This window comes from Oryza glaberrima, chromosome 5 (assembly GCF_000147395.1).
Source record: "Oryza glaberrima chromosome 5, OglaRS2, whole genome shotgun sequence".
Classification (NCBI taxonomy): domain Eukaryota; kingdom Viridiplantae; phylum Streptophyta; class Magnoliopsida; order Poales; family Poaceae; genus Oryza; species Oryza glaberrima.
Genome location: NC_068330.1, coordinates 13807853 through 13823453, shown reverse-complemented (window position 1 = coordinate 13823453; position 15601 = coordinate 13807853). Strand labels below are relative to the sequence as shown.

General features: G+C 43.5%; 2 protein-coding genes across 6 annotated transcripts; one reads left to right on the top strand and one right to left on the bottom strand.

Annotated features, from left to right (window-relative positions):
* The first annotated feature begins 3324 nt into the window (after window positions 1–3324).
* On the top strand, window positions 3325–10319 carry LOC127772718 (sorting nexin 2A-like). The gene is made up of 5 exons (XM_052298671.1): window positions 3325–4349; window positions 8353–8562; window positions 8646–8906; window positions 9718–9804; window positions 10072–10319. The coding sequence occupies exons 1-5, from the start codon at window positions 3390–3392 to the stop codon at window positions 10165–10167; spliced, it is 1614 nt and encodes a 537-aa protein (XP_052154631.1). The 5' UTR covers window positions 3325–3389; the 3' UTR covers window positions 10168–10319.
* Window positions 10320–10891: 572 nt separating this feature from the next.
* Window positions 10892–14213, bottom strand: LOC127772719 (dehydration-responsive element-binding protein 2B). 5 transcript variants are annotated; one of them, XM_052298672.1, is made up of 4 exons: window positions 13993–14213; window positions 13114–13166; window positions 12919–13003; window positions 10892–12245 (listed from the first exon to the last, which is right to left on the bottom strand). In XM_052298672.1, exons 1-4 carry the CDS (start codon window positions 14064–14066, stop codon window positions 11195–11197), a joined length of 1263 nt encoding a protein of 420 aa, XP_052154632.1. In that variant the 5' UTR covers window positions 14067–14213; the 3' UTR covers window positions 10892–11194. The 5 variants fall into 5 exon arrangements, with proteins under 5 accessions (XP_052154632.1, XP_052154634.1, XP_052154633.1 ...); XM_052298674.1 differs by having other exon boundaries at window positions 10892–12242; XM_052298673.1 differs by having other exon boundaries at window positions 12919–13000.
* Between the last annotated feature and the right edge of the window lie 1388 nt (window positions 14214–15601).

Below are 15601 nucleotides of genomic sequence, written 5' to 3'. Positions count from 1 at the left end.
TTTGGTGTCTTGGGTTTGTTGCCTCTCCATTAACGTAAATGTATCGGGTTTGGCGGAATGGCGGCAAGAATCCTCTCCTAGCAGCATACCCAGCATCCGCAAGATAGTACTTGCCTGTTATGTCATGATTAACACAATCAATATTGCTATAGGTTTATGTACATGTTTAAAAAATGGTAGGTGCATAGCAACCTTCAGGAACTCATAGGCCATTTGGGTGCTCAAGAGAATGTCTCAAAACTGTAGAATCATGCGTCGAACCCTCCCAACCAGTGCACACATATGTGAACATCAAATCAAAGTCAACTGTAGCAAGCACATTTTGTGTAGGAAATGGTTTTCTACCACGGAATCTATTTGATATTCGAGAAGGAATGTTGCATGGAATATGGGTTCCATCAATAGCACCAATATAGTCCTAATCATTCAATTAGTGACCAAGTAACTATATTATATTTCTATACTGCTTTGTATTTTACAACAAACAAGACAAGGCTGTACCTTAAAATAGGGATCAAATCGAGGGTTTCCCATAAAATTTTATGGTATATCATGCGTACGATGCCTAAGCATTTCTGGTCTAAGATGCCCGATTGCATATAACACTTGATTGAAGTACTGGCTCACAGTTTCACCGGATCTTGTGAAATGGAAGCTGATATCGCTATTTTTTTATGATGACCCACTGTAGTGAGAAACATGGCAATTTGTTCCTCTATGGTACAATGCCAAGTATCTCTTAGTTGTCTCATAGTACGCAATTATGACACAGTTTGAAAAATACCGATTTACCCATATGCAGTTCAGAAATGCAATGTTTCTGTAGATAGGCCATCCTCTCTATGTTTTTCTCTAACAATGAATATCTAACTGGGTCTCTAGTGTTGCGCACATAAAACATCAGTGTCCAATATGCCACTATAAAAGCATTGAAGAAAACGATTCACCTATTGATTGGCACATTATCGTCCATCTATAGTCAATTAAGAACATACCATGGTTATATGTGCAAATCAGTACTACTAGTGATACATTCAAAATAGCAGGAACAATTGTATATGTATAGTAGAACACAAGATAATTAAAGATTCTGAGTGAACAAAAAAATTATATAGCTTCTAACATCCTAAAATCATCTATATATGTGCACTGTAGTTGATGGAAGATATATTTCAGCCGGAAGAATTGGCTATATGAATAGTCTTCTTTTGCTAATACTCTGCCCGTCGCTCAAAGCAGTAGCCAAAAAAAAGAATTCACAATTGAGCACTCTAGATAATTCTTTGAACAAGTAACATCACAGTAAATGCTATTGACATCACAAGACCACATCAGGTAGAAAGCAAAACTCTATCCATGTTCACCCACCTAGAACTATGCTCGTGTTCTCATGGAGTAATCGAACATACCTGAAAAAGAAGAGGACAAGCCCTGGTGCAACAGAGGAAAGAAGATCCAGCAGCGGCTACGTGCCTACCCTGCAGATCGAGTTCTCGCGGACGAGTTTGCCTCTTTGCCGATCGATTCCCCCCCAGATGGTTGTGGCTTTTATTGGTAGGTGGAGAGGCCGATTTTAACGAGAAGAGGGCGACGAGATTAGAGCGAGTTGTTGAAGAATATCTTTGATTTCGGAGAAGTCTAGGTCGCTCTCTTCTTATCCCCATTTTTTTGTGCGAGTACAGCTTTCCCGTTTACCTTTTTTGCATGAGTAGAATTTTGCCATTGAAGGCTAGCTGAATCGGCTCTCCCTGGCCAACGAGATTTTTCTCGCCCCGCAAGGCTAGCTTGCTTCTAAAAGCTAGCTTTTTTAACCGAATAACTAGCCTTGCTAGGTAAGGCTAGGCTAGCCTTTGCCAAGGGAGAAACTTGACATTTAGCCATCGTTGGGTTAGGGTTTCGCCAGAATACCATCTCCGAACGTAGCTTCGTTATGCTGCTATCTTCAAATGTACCCATCTTGCCACACTGCTATTTCAACCAATGTAGTGAGTTGCAAATGTTTTTCACTGTTTTACTTATTTGATTTGATCCAAATGCCCTTGTCAGTCTGTTTTAGTAGAAACCCCATCATTGGCGTCGGGCTTACGGCGGCTGCACAAGCTGGCCGAGCTCCGCAGGTTGCTGCTCTCCTTCGATGCGGCCACCGACTCGTCGGAGGCAGCAGGAGGTGCAGACGCGGAGCCCCCTCGCCGTGTGCCCAGGCCTCACGTCCACCAGCTGTCGCCTTTGGTTCCATCGGCTACACCGCCGCTTCTTCGCCGGCGACGGCGGCGTGGCCTCGGCGGTGGAGAAAGAGGAGATGGAGGATGAGGCGGAGGGCGGCCCTGATGCCCCCATCGCCTATGGGTGGATGGACGAGCTCCGCCGCCTACGCGCCGCTGAGCTCCGCCACAAGGTCGAGTGATGCAATATCTCCATCCGGTAAGAACTAAACATCAGAGAGGAGAGAGAACAAAGCATCCACGGCGACGGCGAGGGGAAGCCGGAGACGGCGAACAGCGACGAGAGGCTCTCCAGCGGCGCACGCCGGTGACCATAGCGTCAAGGCGGAGGAGGATGTGGCCGCGACGATGAAGCAGGAGGCCTCCAGCGAGTCGGTGGCCGCGTCGAAGGAGAGCAGCGACCTGCGGGAGCTCGGGCAGCCTGTGCCGCCGCCGTAAGCTCGGTGCCGACGATGATGGCAACGGCGAGGAGGCCTCATCACCACAGCCGCGCGCCCAGTCGTCGTCGCAGCCGCTCGTCGCCGCTGCGATAGGTACATGGGGAAAAAATGACAGATTACAGTGGAAAACATTTGCAAATCACCGAAACTGGTTGAAATGACAGTGTGGCAAGATGGGTACATTTGAAGATCGCATTATAACAAAGCCATGTCATTATGAGGAAACCCTAACCCCACGATGGCTAATGTCAATTTTCTCTTTCCAAGAAACCAAACGGACCCATGTAATTTGGCAAAACGATGGGAGCCAACGGTTGGATCATTCGACGCGACCTCACGGCGGTCTCCCCTGGCGGTGGGGCTTTTAACTATTTGTCACTTTTAGATTTGACAAATAATTATTTACCACCCCTATCTCAATGACATGTGGGTCCACATGTGTCTATGACATGTGGGTACAGTGACAAAAAGTTAATTGCCACGTCTAAATGTTGCAAATGGTTAAATATCTCCCTGGCGGTAAACCCGATCGTGAAAGTCTAGTTAACTTCTCGCGTACTCCACGCTGTCCGATAGGCGCACGACAGGCCACGTGGGCGCGCGCGATCGTCTATCCCTACCACGCGGTGACCGCACCCCACCGCAACTATCCGCAACGCAGCGCAGACACGCGCACGCACGCCGTCTCACCCACCCCTCGCCGCGCCGCAACCCTCGCCGCGCCGCCATGATGTCCTCCACGGCGCCGCCGGACATGCCCGCCGGCGACGGGGACGGCGACATGGAGACGCTCCCCCTCGCCTCCGACTACGCCTCCGTCGCCTCCACCTTCGATCCCCTCCTCTCCTCCGCCGCCTCGCCGCCCTCCCCAACCATCGCCGCCGCCGCCGCCTTCCCGCTCTCCCCGTCCTCCTCCTCCTCCTTCGTGGACCCGCCCTCCTACGCCGACGTCGCCGCCTCCTCCTCCTCCTCCCCGCGCTCCGCATCCGCCTCCGCCTCCGCCTCCCCGAGATCCGCCGCGTCCGACTACGCCCTCATCGCCGTCTCCGACCCCACGCCCGAGGCCGAGCCCGCCGCCACCTCCCTCGTCCCCGGATCCGCCCCGACCTACATCTCCTACCTCGTCACCAGCGCCCGCCGCGGGGACCACCGCCGCCACGCCGTCCGCCGCCGCTTCCGCGACTTCGTCACCCTCGCCGACCGCCTCGCCGAGGCCTTCCGGGGCCACTTCGTGCCCCCGCGCCCGGACAAGAACACCGTCGAGAGCCAGGTCATGCAGCGCGACGAGTTCGTCGCCCAGCGCCGCGCCGCCCTCGAGAGGTACCTGTGGCGCCTCGCTGAGCACCCCGCGATCGGCCCCAGCGACGAGCTGCGCGTCTTCCTGCAGGCCGAGGGCAAGATGCCGCTGCCGAGCACCACCGATGTCGCTTCGCGGATGCTCGACGGCGCGGCGCGGCTGCCACGGCAGCTGCTCGCCGGCGAGGAGGCCGTGGCTGCGCCGCAGGAGGTGGTGCAGCCAGCCAAGGGCGGTAGGGACCTTCTGCGGATATTTAAGGAGCTGAAGCAATCAGTCGTGTCTGACTGGGGCGGCGTCAGGCCGCCTTTGGTAGAGGAGGATAAGGAGTTCCTAGACAAAAAGCAGAAGCTGCAGGATTGGGAGCAGCAGTTGACTAGCGCATCACAACAGGTAATCTCTCATCAAATGTTACTGGAGATATGGGTTAGTTGGATCTGATTTATCTGATGGAGTGATCACTGATGTAATGCAATGTAAATTCTTAGTAGGTTTGCCAAATACGGATACAATCTAAATCAAAATCTTAGTAGTTACTGTATCCCACTAAAAGCTAGTCTAAGCCAAGTTATTCAGTACTAGATGATAAATTATAAACCTTTTCTACCTGAAAACTTTTAATTGGTATATAATTACCTTTTCCCCCCGAGAACTATTAATAATCAAATAAATGTGCAATTTAGGATAGACTATTGATGTATGCTAACACATTCTTGTCCACTCTTATCTTTTTAAGGCAAAACTTTGCGGTGTTACAACCCAGCGTTAAATTAACTGCAAACATTGGGCCTGCAATTAATGTTTCGCTTGTAACAATAACCCAAGTCATATTACCATCCATTTTTAATCTTGTTTTCTGAACCTGAATGGCTAGTACAAAATATGAAACATAGGATGTAGCGTCTATTATGTGATGGTAAGGTTCTGTGCAAATTAACACTAAGTATGGATTTTGGGGATATGGAAAGTATATAGAAAGGAAAGAAAGTCACATCTCAAATCGAAATTGGTCTAAATACAACATGAGTACTGTTGGCACACATTGAAAGCTGCTAGGGGTTGAAATCGAATGAATGGTTCGATACATTTGTTTTGGAAAATGAAGGCTGAATCTATGTCTTACTCCAGTCATGAAAAGGCATTGCTTTGGCCTGCGTGTTACAGTACACGGAAGCAATATCCTGCAAGTTTCGGTCACATTTTCCCATACCCCAATATACTTTATAAAATAGCATACTCCCTCCGTCCCATAAAAAACGAATCTAGTACCGGATGTGACATATTCTAGTACGATGAATCTGGACATATGTATGTCCAGATTCGTAGTACTAGGATGTGTCACATCCGGTACTAGGTTGGTTTTTTATAGGACGGAGGGAGTATTTCATAGGCCTACCTGCGAAACACATGAGCTAGACCAGCATAATATCGCATAAGTGAATGTCAAAGGTCATCATTATGTAGTATGACGAATTATTTGCTGCTTACGGCTATGTTTACTTCCACCAGCAAAAAATTTTGCCGGGTCACATCAGATACACGGACACACATTTGAAGTATCAAACGTTGACTAATAACAAAACAAATTACATAATCCGCATGTAAACTGCGAGATGAATTTATTAAGCCTAATTAATCTGTCATTAGCAAATGTTTACTGTAGCACCACATTGTCAGATCATGGCGCAATTAGGCTTAAAAGATTTGTCTCGCAATTTACACGCAAACTGTGCAAGTATTTTTTTTGTCAATATTTAATACTCCGTACATGTGTTCAAACGTTCGATGTGACGGGGCAAAAAAATTTGCCGGTGGATCTAAACACCCCCTACATTTGCAGCATGTAGGAAGGTGACATTGAGAGAATCAGAGGAATCTTTGCATTTATTTGCAACCATAAAAAACAATAAGAGGATTTAGTAGGGGTAGTAATTACGAACCCATTTGATTGGTCAAACATTGTTTTATTCAATGCTGTCTAAATGCCAGTTTTGATGATTGTATATATAAACAAGGAGAGGTTTCGAAATGAAAATGCTAGCATATATAATAAATTGGTGATTATATGCCAGAAATACTTGTTTTAAAGTGATATTTAAGTAGTCAGCTCTGTCTTGTTAGTCAACAGAGATAAAACATTATTCATTATGTGATGGGTTAGACACTGTTCACTAGCCTGGCTAATTGTTGTGTACATAATTCCGCTGATAGTAATCCCTCCAATCTTAACGAATCGTTGTCTTGGACAAGCCACAAATCTGAGATCAATTAGTACTGATGACTCGAAATCGATAATGCACGATCGGTTGCTGGAATCTCAGTGCCGCTATTGGTTTCCTTTCCCTTTTTGCCAGGCTCGTGCTCCCGAGATCAACTCCTCTTTCTTTTCTTTTCTTGTTTTTTTAACCGCTTCTTGCGGCTGTTTCTTTTTTTTTTCTGTTACTGGTTTTGATGGATGCAAGTTAGCTTTTCTCTCTTTTTCTTGATGCCAACAAGATGTGCATACTTGCAGATCAAAATTTGTATGTGGTTACCTCCGTGGGCCTGCTTTTGGTCCAATAAAAAGTGCATACCATTTTTTTCTTTTTTGATTTTTTAAATTCGTTTGAAATTCATCTATAGAAACTTTTTATATATAAAGTTTATATGAATAAAGTTTCTAGATCGGAAGTTTCTGTGTATAAACTTTATACACAGAAAGATTCTCTCTGTAAAGTTTATACACGGGATGTTTGTTTGCATGAAGATCCTACATAGAAAAATAGTACGTTGTGACCCAAAACAACAACCTAATTACACTAGGATGTTAGGTCACCCCAAACCACTACAAATAATATGTGACAACCAACTAGTACCTTTTATTAGGGATATGTTTATGTTGGGCAATAGGCATCAACCAATGCAAACCAACTATATCTAAAACTGAAGAAAAACAAGCGCGTGGATGTTTATACCTGAAAATCAACTATATCTAGAACTGAAGAAAAACAAGCGCGTGGATGTTTATACCTGAAAATGCATCAATGCAATTGTACACATGGGTTTTTTTTCCCGATCGTGTGTTCCCTGCGCACGCGATCACTCGCGTATTAGAGGTACCCCTACTGACTAGGCTGCCCCCTATTAACTCCTCTTCATTGGAATTATGTCCTTTTGTAATTAAAAGTTAGTAATAATCCCAATCTAATGAAACTATTAATGAAACTATGCAATACTTGCTCCATTAATCCTTTAATGAGTATTTTATTCCAAGAAGCTGAAAGTAGTTCTCATTAATAGTGGGCATGCGATTGTTGTTGTTCAAATGAATACATCTGCTTTTGTTGTGAACAAGGATGGAGTGAAAATGAGTACTAAACCAAAAGCATAATGCTTTTAAGAATGCTATGGGCTAATAATTTTCATATCACAAAGCTGGTCTAGTGTACCAAGTCCTTATAGTTGGTACCCATGTTTTTTGTGCTTCCTTTGCGTCCTTACTTTGCCCTTTAACATAAAATGCATCCCTCATGTGTCTTTGCAACATTAAATTTAAGACTAGGCTCTACATATTCTAATTGCACCATCACACATGTGGAACCCAGGTTATCATGGTATTGGTATTGTGGACTAATAGGACAACATACAAGGATTTTGAAGGCTGCTACTATTTGTTTGATGATAGTTTTAGTAGACACACCGGAAAAAATGGGTACTATAGCAGTGAAGTCCTGGACTCCTGGTTTTAGGCTCAAGTTCACTGCACTCATTTTTGACCAAGAGATGCTTTTATCAGACCTTATAGAATTGTTCCTCTTTTGTCTATTAAGTCCAGTTGTGGTGTCATTCTCTGTCTCTCATTGTTCCTTTTGTTGTTAACCATGCTATGAGAAGTGTTTAGTCTGTTGCCATTTGAATGGTGTAGTTTAGATGTGTTCTTTTAGGGGCTCTTTTTTTGTTTCTCACAACTCACAAGACCAGAACTTCGTTTAATCATTAACTAGCTTGACCATGGCTATTCTATTTGGTTGCCAATTTTATTTCTAACCATGAAATGCACGTATTATTGCCTGACGAGCTAGCTTATTATGGCCTAACTGCATTTGAGGAATTTTTCTATACTTGCTATTGCTCAACATTATTAGAGTCCTCAAGGTGAACGATATTGTTAGTTGGGTTCATAACCATTAACCATACCAAGAGAAGTTACAAAATTCTAGTTATCCTGATATCATGAATCAAATAGTTGATATGAGAATGAAGCATCTATCATATACCAAAATTTGAGTGTTGCTGTAAAGTGCAAAAAATCGTTTTGATGAAGCTAGTAGTATTGCAACTGTAGCTCTCTACGTTATTTGGCCTTCTGTTTTGTTTAGAGGGTAGTTAATTGCCTTCTTTCTGTTTTTTTTCATAGGCTGAAGCACTTGTGAAGGCTCAGCAAGATATGGGTGAAACAATGGGGGCACTTGGATTGGCATTCATCAAACTTACAAAATTTGAGACGGAGGAAGCAATGTATGACTCTCAGAGGATAAGAGCTGCTGACAGCAAACGTATAGCCACTGCAGCTGTCAAAGCTAGCCGAGCATGTCGAGATTTGAATACACAAACTGTCAAATATCTGGTAACACCTGAAATCGTTTGATTGTTGTTGTTAGTTCTCCTGGTTCTGAAGTAGTCTTATTCCAAAATGTTTTCCTTATGCAGGACACTCTCCATGAACATCTAGGGATAATGCTGTCTGTCCACACTGCATTTTCTGATCGGGCAAGTGCATTATTGACTGTACAAACGCTCATGTCAGACCTGGCATCATTGCAATTGAGGATTGAAAAACTCGAAGCAGCTGCATCAAAAATATTTGGTGGTGATAAATCTAGGCTTCGCAAAGTTGAAGAGTTAAGGGAAACAATAAGGGCTACTGAAGATGCTAAATGCTGTGCACTAAGGGAATATGAGAGAATCAAGGTAATCGCTATGTTTCATGTGTTTAATTGTCCAAATACATGGGCAACCCTTCATAGAACTGACACGCCCCATCTAATCTTGTCCTCCGAACTGAACAGTACAATTCAGTGCCAATGATAAGACCAATAGCAGACAAAGCATATATGCTATTATGTTTTTAGTGCTAGTTATCTTTTAGGCCCATATAACTGTGAGAGTCTGTGACGATCTTTAATTTATGCTTTTATGCAAAATTAGATTAACTACCTTTGTGTATTTTACCACTTTCTCTCTAAGTCGCTTGTTAAATTGCTTCAAGAATCCAATGTTGTGCAAATTTTCATACTGATTCAGAACTACTTTTCTGTCATCTGTACCATGAAACCATTATTCCTTAATGTTGTTTTCTGTTCCTTTATCTCCAATTTGTTTAACACATGTAGCTCCGAGCTGTGTGCCAAATTTATTAATCAACTAGACTAATCACAAATACATTAAAATATAATCTGCATAGGAAATACCGATGACGCTCATGTGAGGCTTTATTCACACTCTGGAGCATACTTTCTTATCACCCATGAGCAAATTATGAAGAAGTCTCCACTGACTTGCTTGCATGGATCAGAACTTTATAAGTTCAGAACAACTGCACTGATTTTAGGTTTGGCAGCAGTATTGCTTCACTAAATTGTTTAGATCGCTTGTTGTAAGCGGTGTGCTGTTCTTTATGTTTTTACAGCCTTCAACCAAAAACTTACTACTGTCATCTAACTGCAGTCTATTATCTAGTTATCTTAGCGAGTGCCTTACAATGTGGTTATACAATATGCAGGAAAATAATAGAAGTGAACTCAACAGACTAGACCGAGAGAAGAAGGAGGATATGCTTGAGATGATAAAAGGATATGTTACAAGCCAGGTATTATTCTCAAGCCTCTGCCTTTTTTTTATTTCTTTATTTTTTTCTTTGCCCAAAAAAGCACCTTGATCCATAATTTTCTTGGTGACTACAATATTGGGTCATCACTTAAAGTAACTAAAATATAGGTTATTTGGTACTCCAGTGTCTGTGCTGCTCCGAATAGATTGCACATTATGATGTTGGTGCACATGACACAGATGTTGAAAACCTTGGTTTTCTGTGAGTAGCTGAGAACTGAAATAATCTGTTGCCTGTGTCTGACAGGCTGCATACGCTGAGAAGATCGTGGAGGGTTGGGAGACAGTTGCAGAGGAGACGAGTGGATACGCCCGAAGATCTGATAACAACATAGCGTGGTAGCATTCACAACTTTTGCCCGTCTTCTCTTGGTTGGCACATGTGAGTGTGTATGTACAATGTGTAACCTAGGATGGTGAAGGCCAAAAGTAGAAGAAAGACAGACCTAATTCAATTTGTTTTTCATTTATTTAAAGAATATTGGCGTAGTTCAACTATCGGGAGTACGGACGCACATCGTCACACTACTGCCGTACTGCGCGTACGATTGGAGCTGCCGGCCTGCTTGGTTAACTTCAGCAACGTTTGTTCAGCTTAGTCAGCATGGTTTTGTTTCCCTATTAGGATCGGTTTGCAAGTACCTTAAGGTCGCTTGCTAAAAATGGGGAATGTTCGGTACTCTCTACGGAGGCTTCAGTAATTAGCATAACGAGGGGTACAACTATAAAACATAGTACATACTAACAGCAACGAAAATACTCTCTTGATCTATTCATCTCAAAATGTCGCAACTGGTATCGCATATATTAGTGGTACTAGGACGGGTATTCGGCTTTGTAACTTGCAATCTTAGGATAATGAAAAAAAGACAACACCAAATAAATACACCCTAGGGAGTTCGGCACCAAACAAATACACCCTAGGGAGTTCGGCTTAGATTGAACATACCGTGCCTAGTCGCATTTTAATCCCCAGTTTTAGAGAAGGCTCACAAGCTCTAAAACTGTAACATCCCACGTGCATAGGTAAAATATGAAGGCTAAGAAAGGCTGAAGAACGCTTGGAATATATACACATTTTCTTCAGTCCTTTTTTTTTTCCTCATTGCTTCAAAAGAGATCGATATACACACAAACAAGCAAGCGTTATCAAATTAACAAACACTGAAACGGAGTTCTCAAGGAGTTCCATTGCCTACAGAACTAAATAAAAGGATCTTTTTTCCTTAGCTACTAGATGCTCATCCAGTTCCGCCAACGAACCCAATCCGGTCCAGTGTTTCTCTTGCTGATCCTGAGGGCGATGTGCAGGAGCTAGCCGACCAAAGCACCAGAAAATTTTAGTATGGCCGGCTGCCGCCAAGGGGAAATCACAAGCCCTCAAAGAACTGAGAGTCATCTTCGAAGCCACCGGAGATGAACATCGCAGGATCTGCCGATAACCATGCTGGCTCATCAGACCTGAGCAAGTTGTCCAGCATGCCTGGATCAACCCCTTCGTAGTAGAAAGGTTCATCCTGGCCAAGCTCCAGGATGGCGTCTGATCCATCTTTGTCGCCTTTCCACAAACCCTCGTTCGTAGGGTCAGCTTCCATCATTCTCAGCATCTCATCAATATCAAAACAATAATCTCCTTGGTCCTCTGGTAGGCTGGCAATAGGTTCCAGAGGCTCAAAGACCTCCTCACCTCTTCCATTACTAGCCTCGGCTTCAGGAGGGGCACGCTGCTGGCTGACAATGTTCTCATCATAGGTAACCGATTCAGCCTTGTCTTCATTAGAACCATCTTCCAGGACAGCTGGTGGAGCTCTCAGTGGACTAGAGATCTCAGAAACCTCTTCTGGCTTATGTAAGGTAGAGACGACATCAGATTGATTATTAATTGTTGTTGTAGTGGACTCGCATGCTGATAAGCAACCAGTTAAAACATCTTGAACATCTGCTGATGCACCCTGAGTGGATGTTCTAGACTTGCTTGCTGTTAAGCCACCACCAGGTAAAGCACATTTGACAGCTGCTTGTGCAACCTGAACAGAAGCAGCAGGGGCATGATGCTGGCCAAAATTAGTGCGAGCCATTGCACCATACATTGCTCTGGCTGCCTCGTCATAAGCACAAGCTGCAGCTTCGGCAGTTGGGAAGGTCCCCAACCAGAGTCTACTTTGCCGATTCGGCTCCCGAATTTCAGCAACCCACTTGCCCCAGGTACGTTGCCTCACACCACGGAAGTCACAACGTGTATTCTCCGGTCCTCCTTTCCCCTTCATGCAGCCCTTCTTTGAACCCTTTGCAGGTGCCTTCCTTGCCTTCTTTGGACCCTGTGGATCAAGCTCCTGCTGATTGTTGAGCTCGGCCCACCGCTTGATGGTCTCTGCAACTGAAGTAGGTCCATCGCGTGATCTCCGTGGTCGCTTTTTCCTGCTAAACAAGGAGCTTAAGTTTAGTAATTGTTCTACAGATTCAGGGAAAATATCCACATAACCAAGGGAAAAGGACATAGCAGAACAGAACAATGAATGTTTCCCACAAGGTAGACCATCTCCACAGAAACATGAACTAAACGCGTTCAATAACCCCAGTGCCATCAACTGTTCTCCACAAACACATATGCTTTCCTATGTTCCTACAAACAGACCATATCCACAGAAACAGGTACTATTATGATGATAATCACGCTTGATAACTAAACTCTAATTTGCCAGTTATTCATTTCAATGAATTCTGCGAACAATTCCTTAAGCTCATACAAGCAACACGCACATAGATATACTATTTCACTCAATCAATCAAGCTCGAGCTAATTGTTTAGAAAAATACTCGTAACATCTCAAAAGCACTGATGCTTATTTTATTCACTGGACCTACTCAGTTATTGTTTCTTCCATTTCACACAATGTAACAGCTGAACAGGATCAAATCAAGAGAGAAACTGAATATGCTTAAACCAGCTGATCAGAAACCAGCTGGTGAAAAGACAAGGAAAAAAAATACTTTCGTGCAGCTCTATACTAAAAAACCAGTTAAGCCTGGTAGTCATAGCCCGCATGCTCCAACAAATTGAGCAAGCCAGACATATCAGAACGGTTAAACACACCAAATCTTAGAGCCCACTGATGGCGCATCTCCCTTGGGGGTCTGCTGGGCCAAGAGTGCATGCTCATTACAGGGAAGAGCTCCTGCTGAAACACAAGCAGTTATTTTGTGCTCACACTTCACCGCTGGACACAAGGGACCCATCTCAATCAGTACTTCCTGTTTACGAAAGGTGTTCAAATCAAAGCAGTCATACCTATCGGTTGGACGGAATCAAGGTTTCCAGTACTTTCCTCGCCTCCACATTTTCTAGTTACCAAAAGACAAGACAAATAGACATACATGTATCAGAGACTGTATTACGAAGTTAAACTGACAAAAATTACAAAAATATAACAACAGTGTACAGCAACAAAGAATGACATTAAGTTAGATGACTCGGGGCATACGACACGTTTCTGTGGAGATGGTGCTGACTAGAACCATAGTAGTATAACTTTGCTACTCAAGACTCTAAACAACAAGTAATTCGAACCTTCTCTCACAAAATCAACAGGTAATCACACCATTGAAACAATACTACTACCAAAGTCACCCACAGTAGGGGAAAAAACCGAAACTTGCAAAGGGGTTCGAACCCAAAACACTCAATTTACCTATAATATATACAACTACAAACATTAGCTATGGAATTCACAACGATTGATTTGGACTCCAGCAAAGCACTGCCGCCCAATTAAAAGGGGATCCAGAGATCCCACCTCCCCCAATCGCCCACCCTGTCCCAGCTTTCAACCCAACAAAATCCCCAACATCTTCCATGATCCCTACACCGCACGGTCACCCCCCACAATCCAACCCTGCACCCTTCACCCCCAATTCATATTCAGGCAAAATAACCAGATCCTGAAACCCTAGCCCCCCAAATTCCACCAACCCTAGCACCCAACCCCGCCCAAATACAACCAATCCAACCTAAAATCCACAACCCATACACCCAAAATCGCTCGATCCACCAACGAATCGAGCGAACCCCCAACCCCTAACTCCGGCCCAAACTCGAACCACCCCACCCCCTAAAAGTAACCACAAGAGAGAGGGGAAAGTGAAGGGATGTTGGAGAACAAGATCTCACCTTCCGGGCTGGACGGGCGGCATCTCCACCGGCGGCATGATCGCCTTCGCCGTCGTCCTCTGATCCACCGTCATGGTGGTGGTGGTGGTGGTGGGGATCTCCTCTAGGTTTCTAGGGTTTACTACTCTCGTCTCGTCTCGCGAGAGTTCGCTTCGCGTGGGTCGTCGGGTTGAGAAGGGAAGGAAGAAGAAGAGAGAGAGAGAGGGAGAGAGATCGGAAGGAAAGGCGAGATCGAGTGGTGGGGGTGGGTATTTATAGCCGAGTTCCGGACCCTTCGTGATCCGGCCGGGTCGGGAAAATATCTCCGCGTGGGGCCCAGATGTCAGTGGCACGGCTCACCGTGACGTAAGCCGTGCGGTGGGGGAGAAGCTTCGCCAGACTTGGCGCTTAAGCAAACTCTGGCCTCCTCCCCGTCTTCGCTTTTTTGGTGGACTCGTTTAATTAATGTTTTCAAACTGTTTCAACTTTAACTAAGTTTATAGTTAAATCTCTACTATTATAAAAATTGGAGATGTTTTTATTGGTACTTTTGGTACTGGTACGTCATCCGTGTTTGAATCGATTTTTAAGTTCAATCGCTTTTGGAAATATAGATCCGTATTTGAGTCAGTTTTTAATTTTCTTCTTTTTAGAAATACAGAAGGAGTCGTATAAGAAATCTCTTTAAAAAACTTGCATGATAACTTGAGATTATTAGACCCTTAATTGCGGCTCATGATTTTATAAAAAGAATATCCAAGCGAATTCCCATAGTGAATTTCACCTTATCTAAACCGTACAACAATAATAAGATTAAAATATCTTTCACCCGTTGCAACGCACGGACATTTTTCTCGTATAGTAATATTTATAATACTAAATTAGTTTCATCAAATTAATAATTGAATATATTTTCATAATAAATTTGTCTTAGGTTAAAAATATTACTACTTTTTTTTTACAAACTTGGTCAAATTTAAAGCAGTTTGACTTTGACCAAAGTCAAAATATCTTATAACCTAAAACGGAGGGAGTAGTTTCGTTTTTTCTTATGGAAATTTCCTTTCGAGGGAATACAAACCGGAATAAACTTGCCCCATAAGTTTCTAAGAAAGTCAACATTTTTGGACTAAAAAAAGTTACAAATTGGCAATATTTTTCAAAGCTGCCTTTCCACGTTAGTCCTCATGGTGCGACTTTGGGTACCTAATGTGGAGAGTAGTAAAGCTTGTTTGGATTGAAGTTAATTTTTATTCTACTTCTGTCTTTTACAATTTCAATACGGCAATTGTTTCGATGCTAATTTTCGCCTACCATTATAGAAATTTTACTCTAAAAAATTTAGTGCAAAACTTGCACCATGGTAAAGAAAAATTACTTCAAATCAAACTAGCCTTGTTCTTTACAGCCAGACCTGGCCATGGCACCCCAAAAAAAAAATTCTTCGTAAATTTCGGCCACCCGTTATTCTCGGAAATTTTAATCGACGGCATTTACTTGTTAGACTGATGTAAGCACAAGCTTTTTTTTTTTAAAAAAAAAACTGTTTTGTGTTTTTTTTTTGCGTGTTCCATAGTTAGTTTATGGGTTAGATTGGCCCCTGACATTTCATTTTCACTGCTGACGATGA

Bases quoted from the DNA above. Each gene is read 5' to 3' on its own strand.
- LOC127772718 (XM_052298671.1), top strand. From the start codon at position 3,390: ATGATGTCCTCCACGGCGCCGCCGGACATGCCCGCCGGCGACGGGGAC. The intron at 4,350-8,352 runs GTAATCTCTCAT...TTTTTTTCATAG, and splicing joins TGACTAGCGCATCACAACAG to GCTGAAGCACTTGTGAAGGC. The intron at 9,805-10,071 runs GTATTATTCTCA...TGTGTCTGACAG, and splicing joins AAGGATATGTTACAAGCCAG to GCTGCATACGCTGAGAAGAT.
- LOC127772719 (XM_052298672.1), bottom strand. From the start codon at position 14,066: ATGACGGTGGATCAGAGGACGACGGCGAAGGCGATCATGCCGCCGGTG. The intron at 13,004-13,113 runs GTATGACTGCTT...CTTGTGTTTCAG, and splicing joins TGATTCCGTCCAACCGATAG to CAGGAGCTCTTCCCTGTAAT. The intron at 12,246-12,918 runs GTGTGTTTAACC...CTCCTTGTTTAG, and splicing joins TCAGTGGGCTCTAAGATTTG to CAGGAAAAAGCGACCACGGA.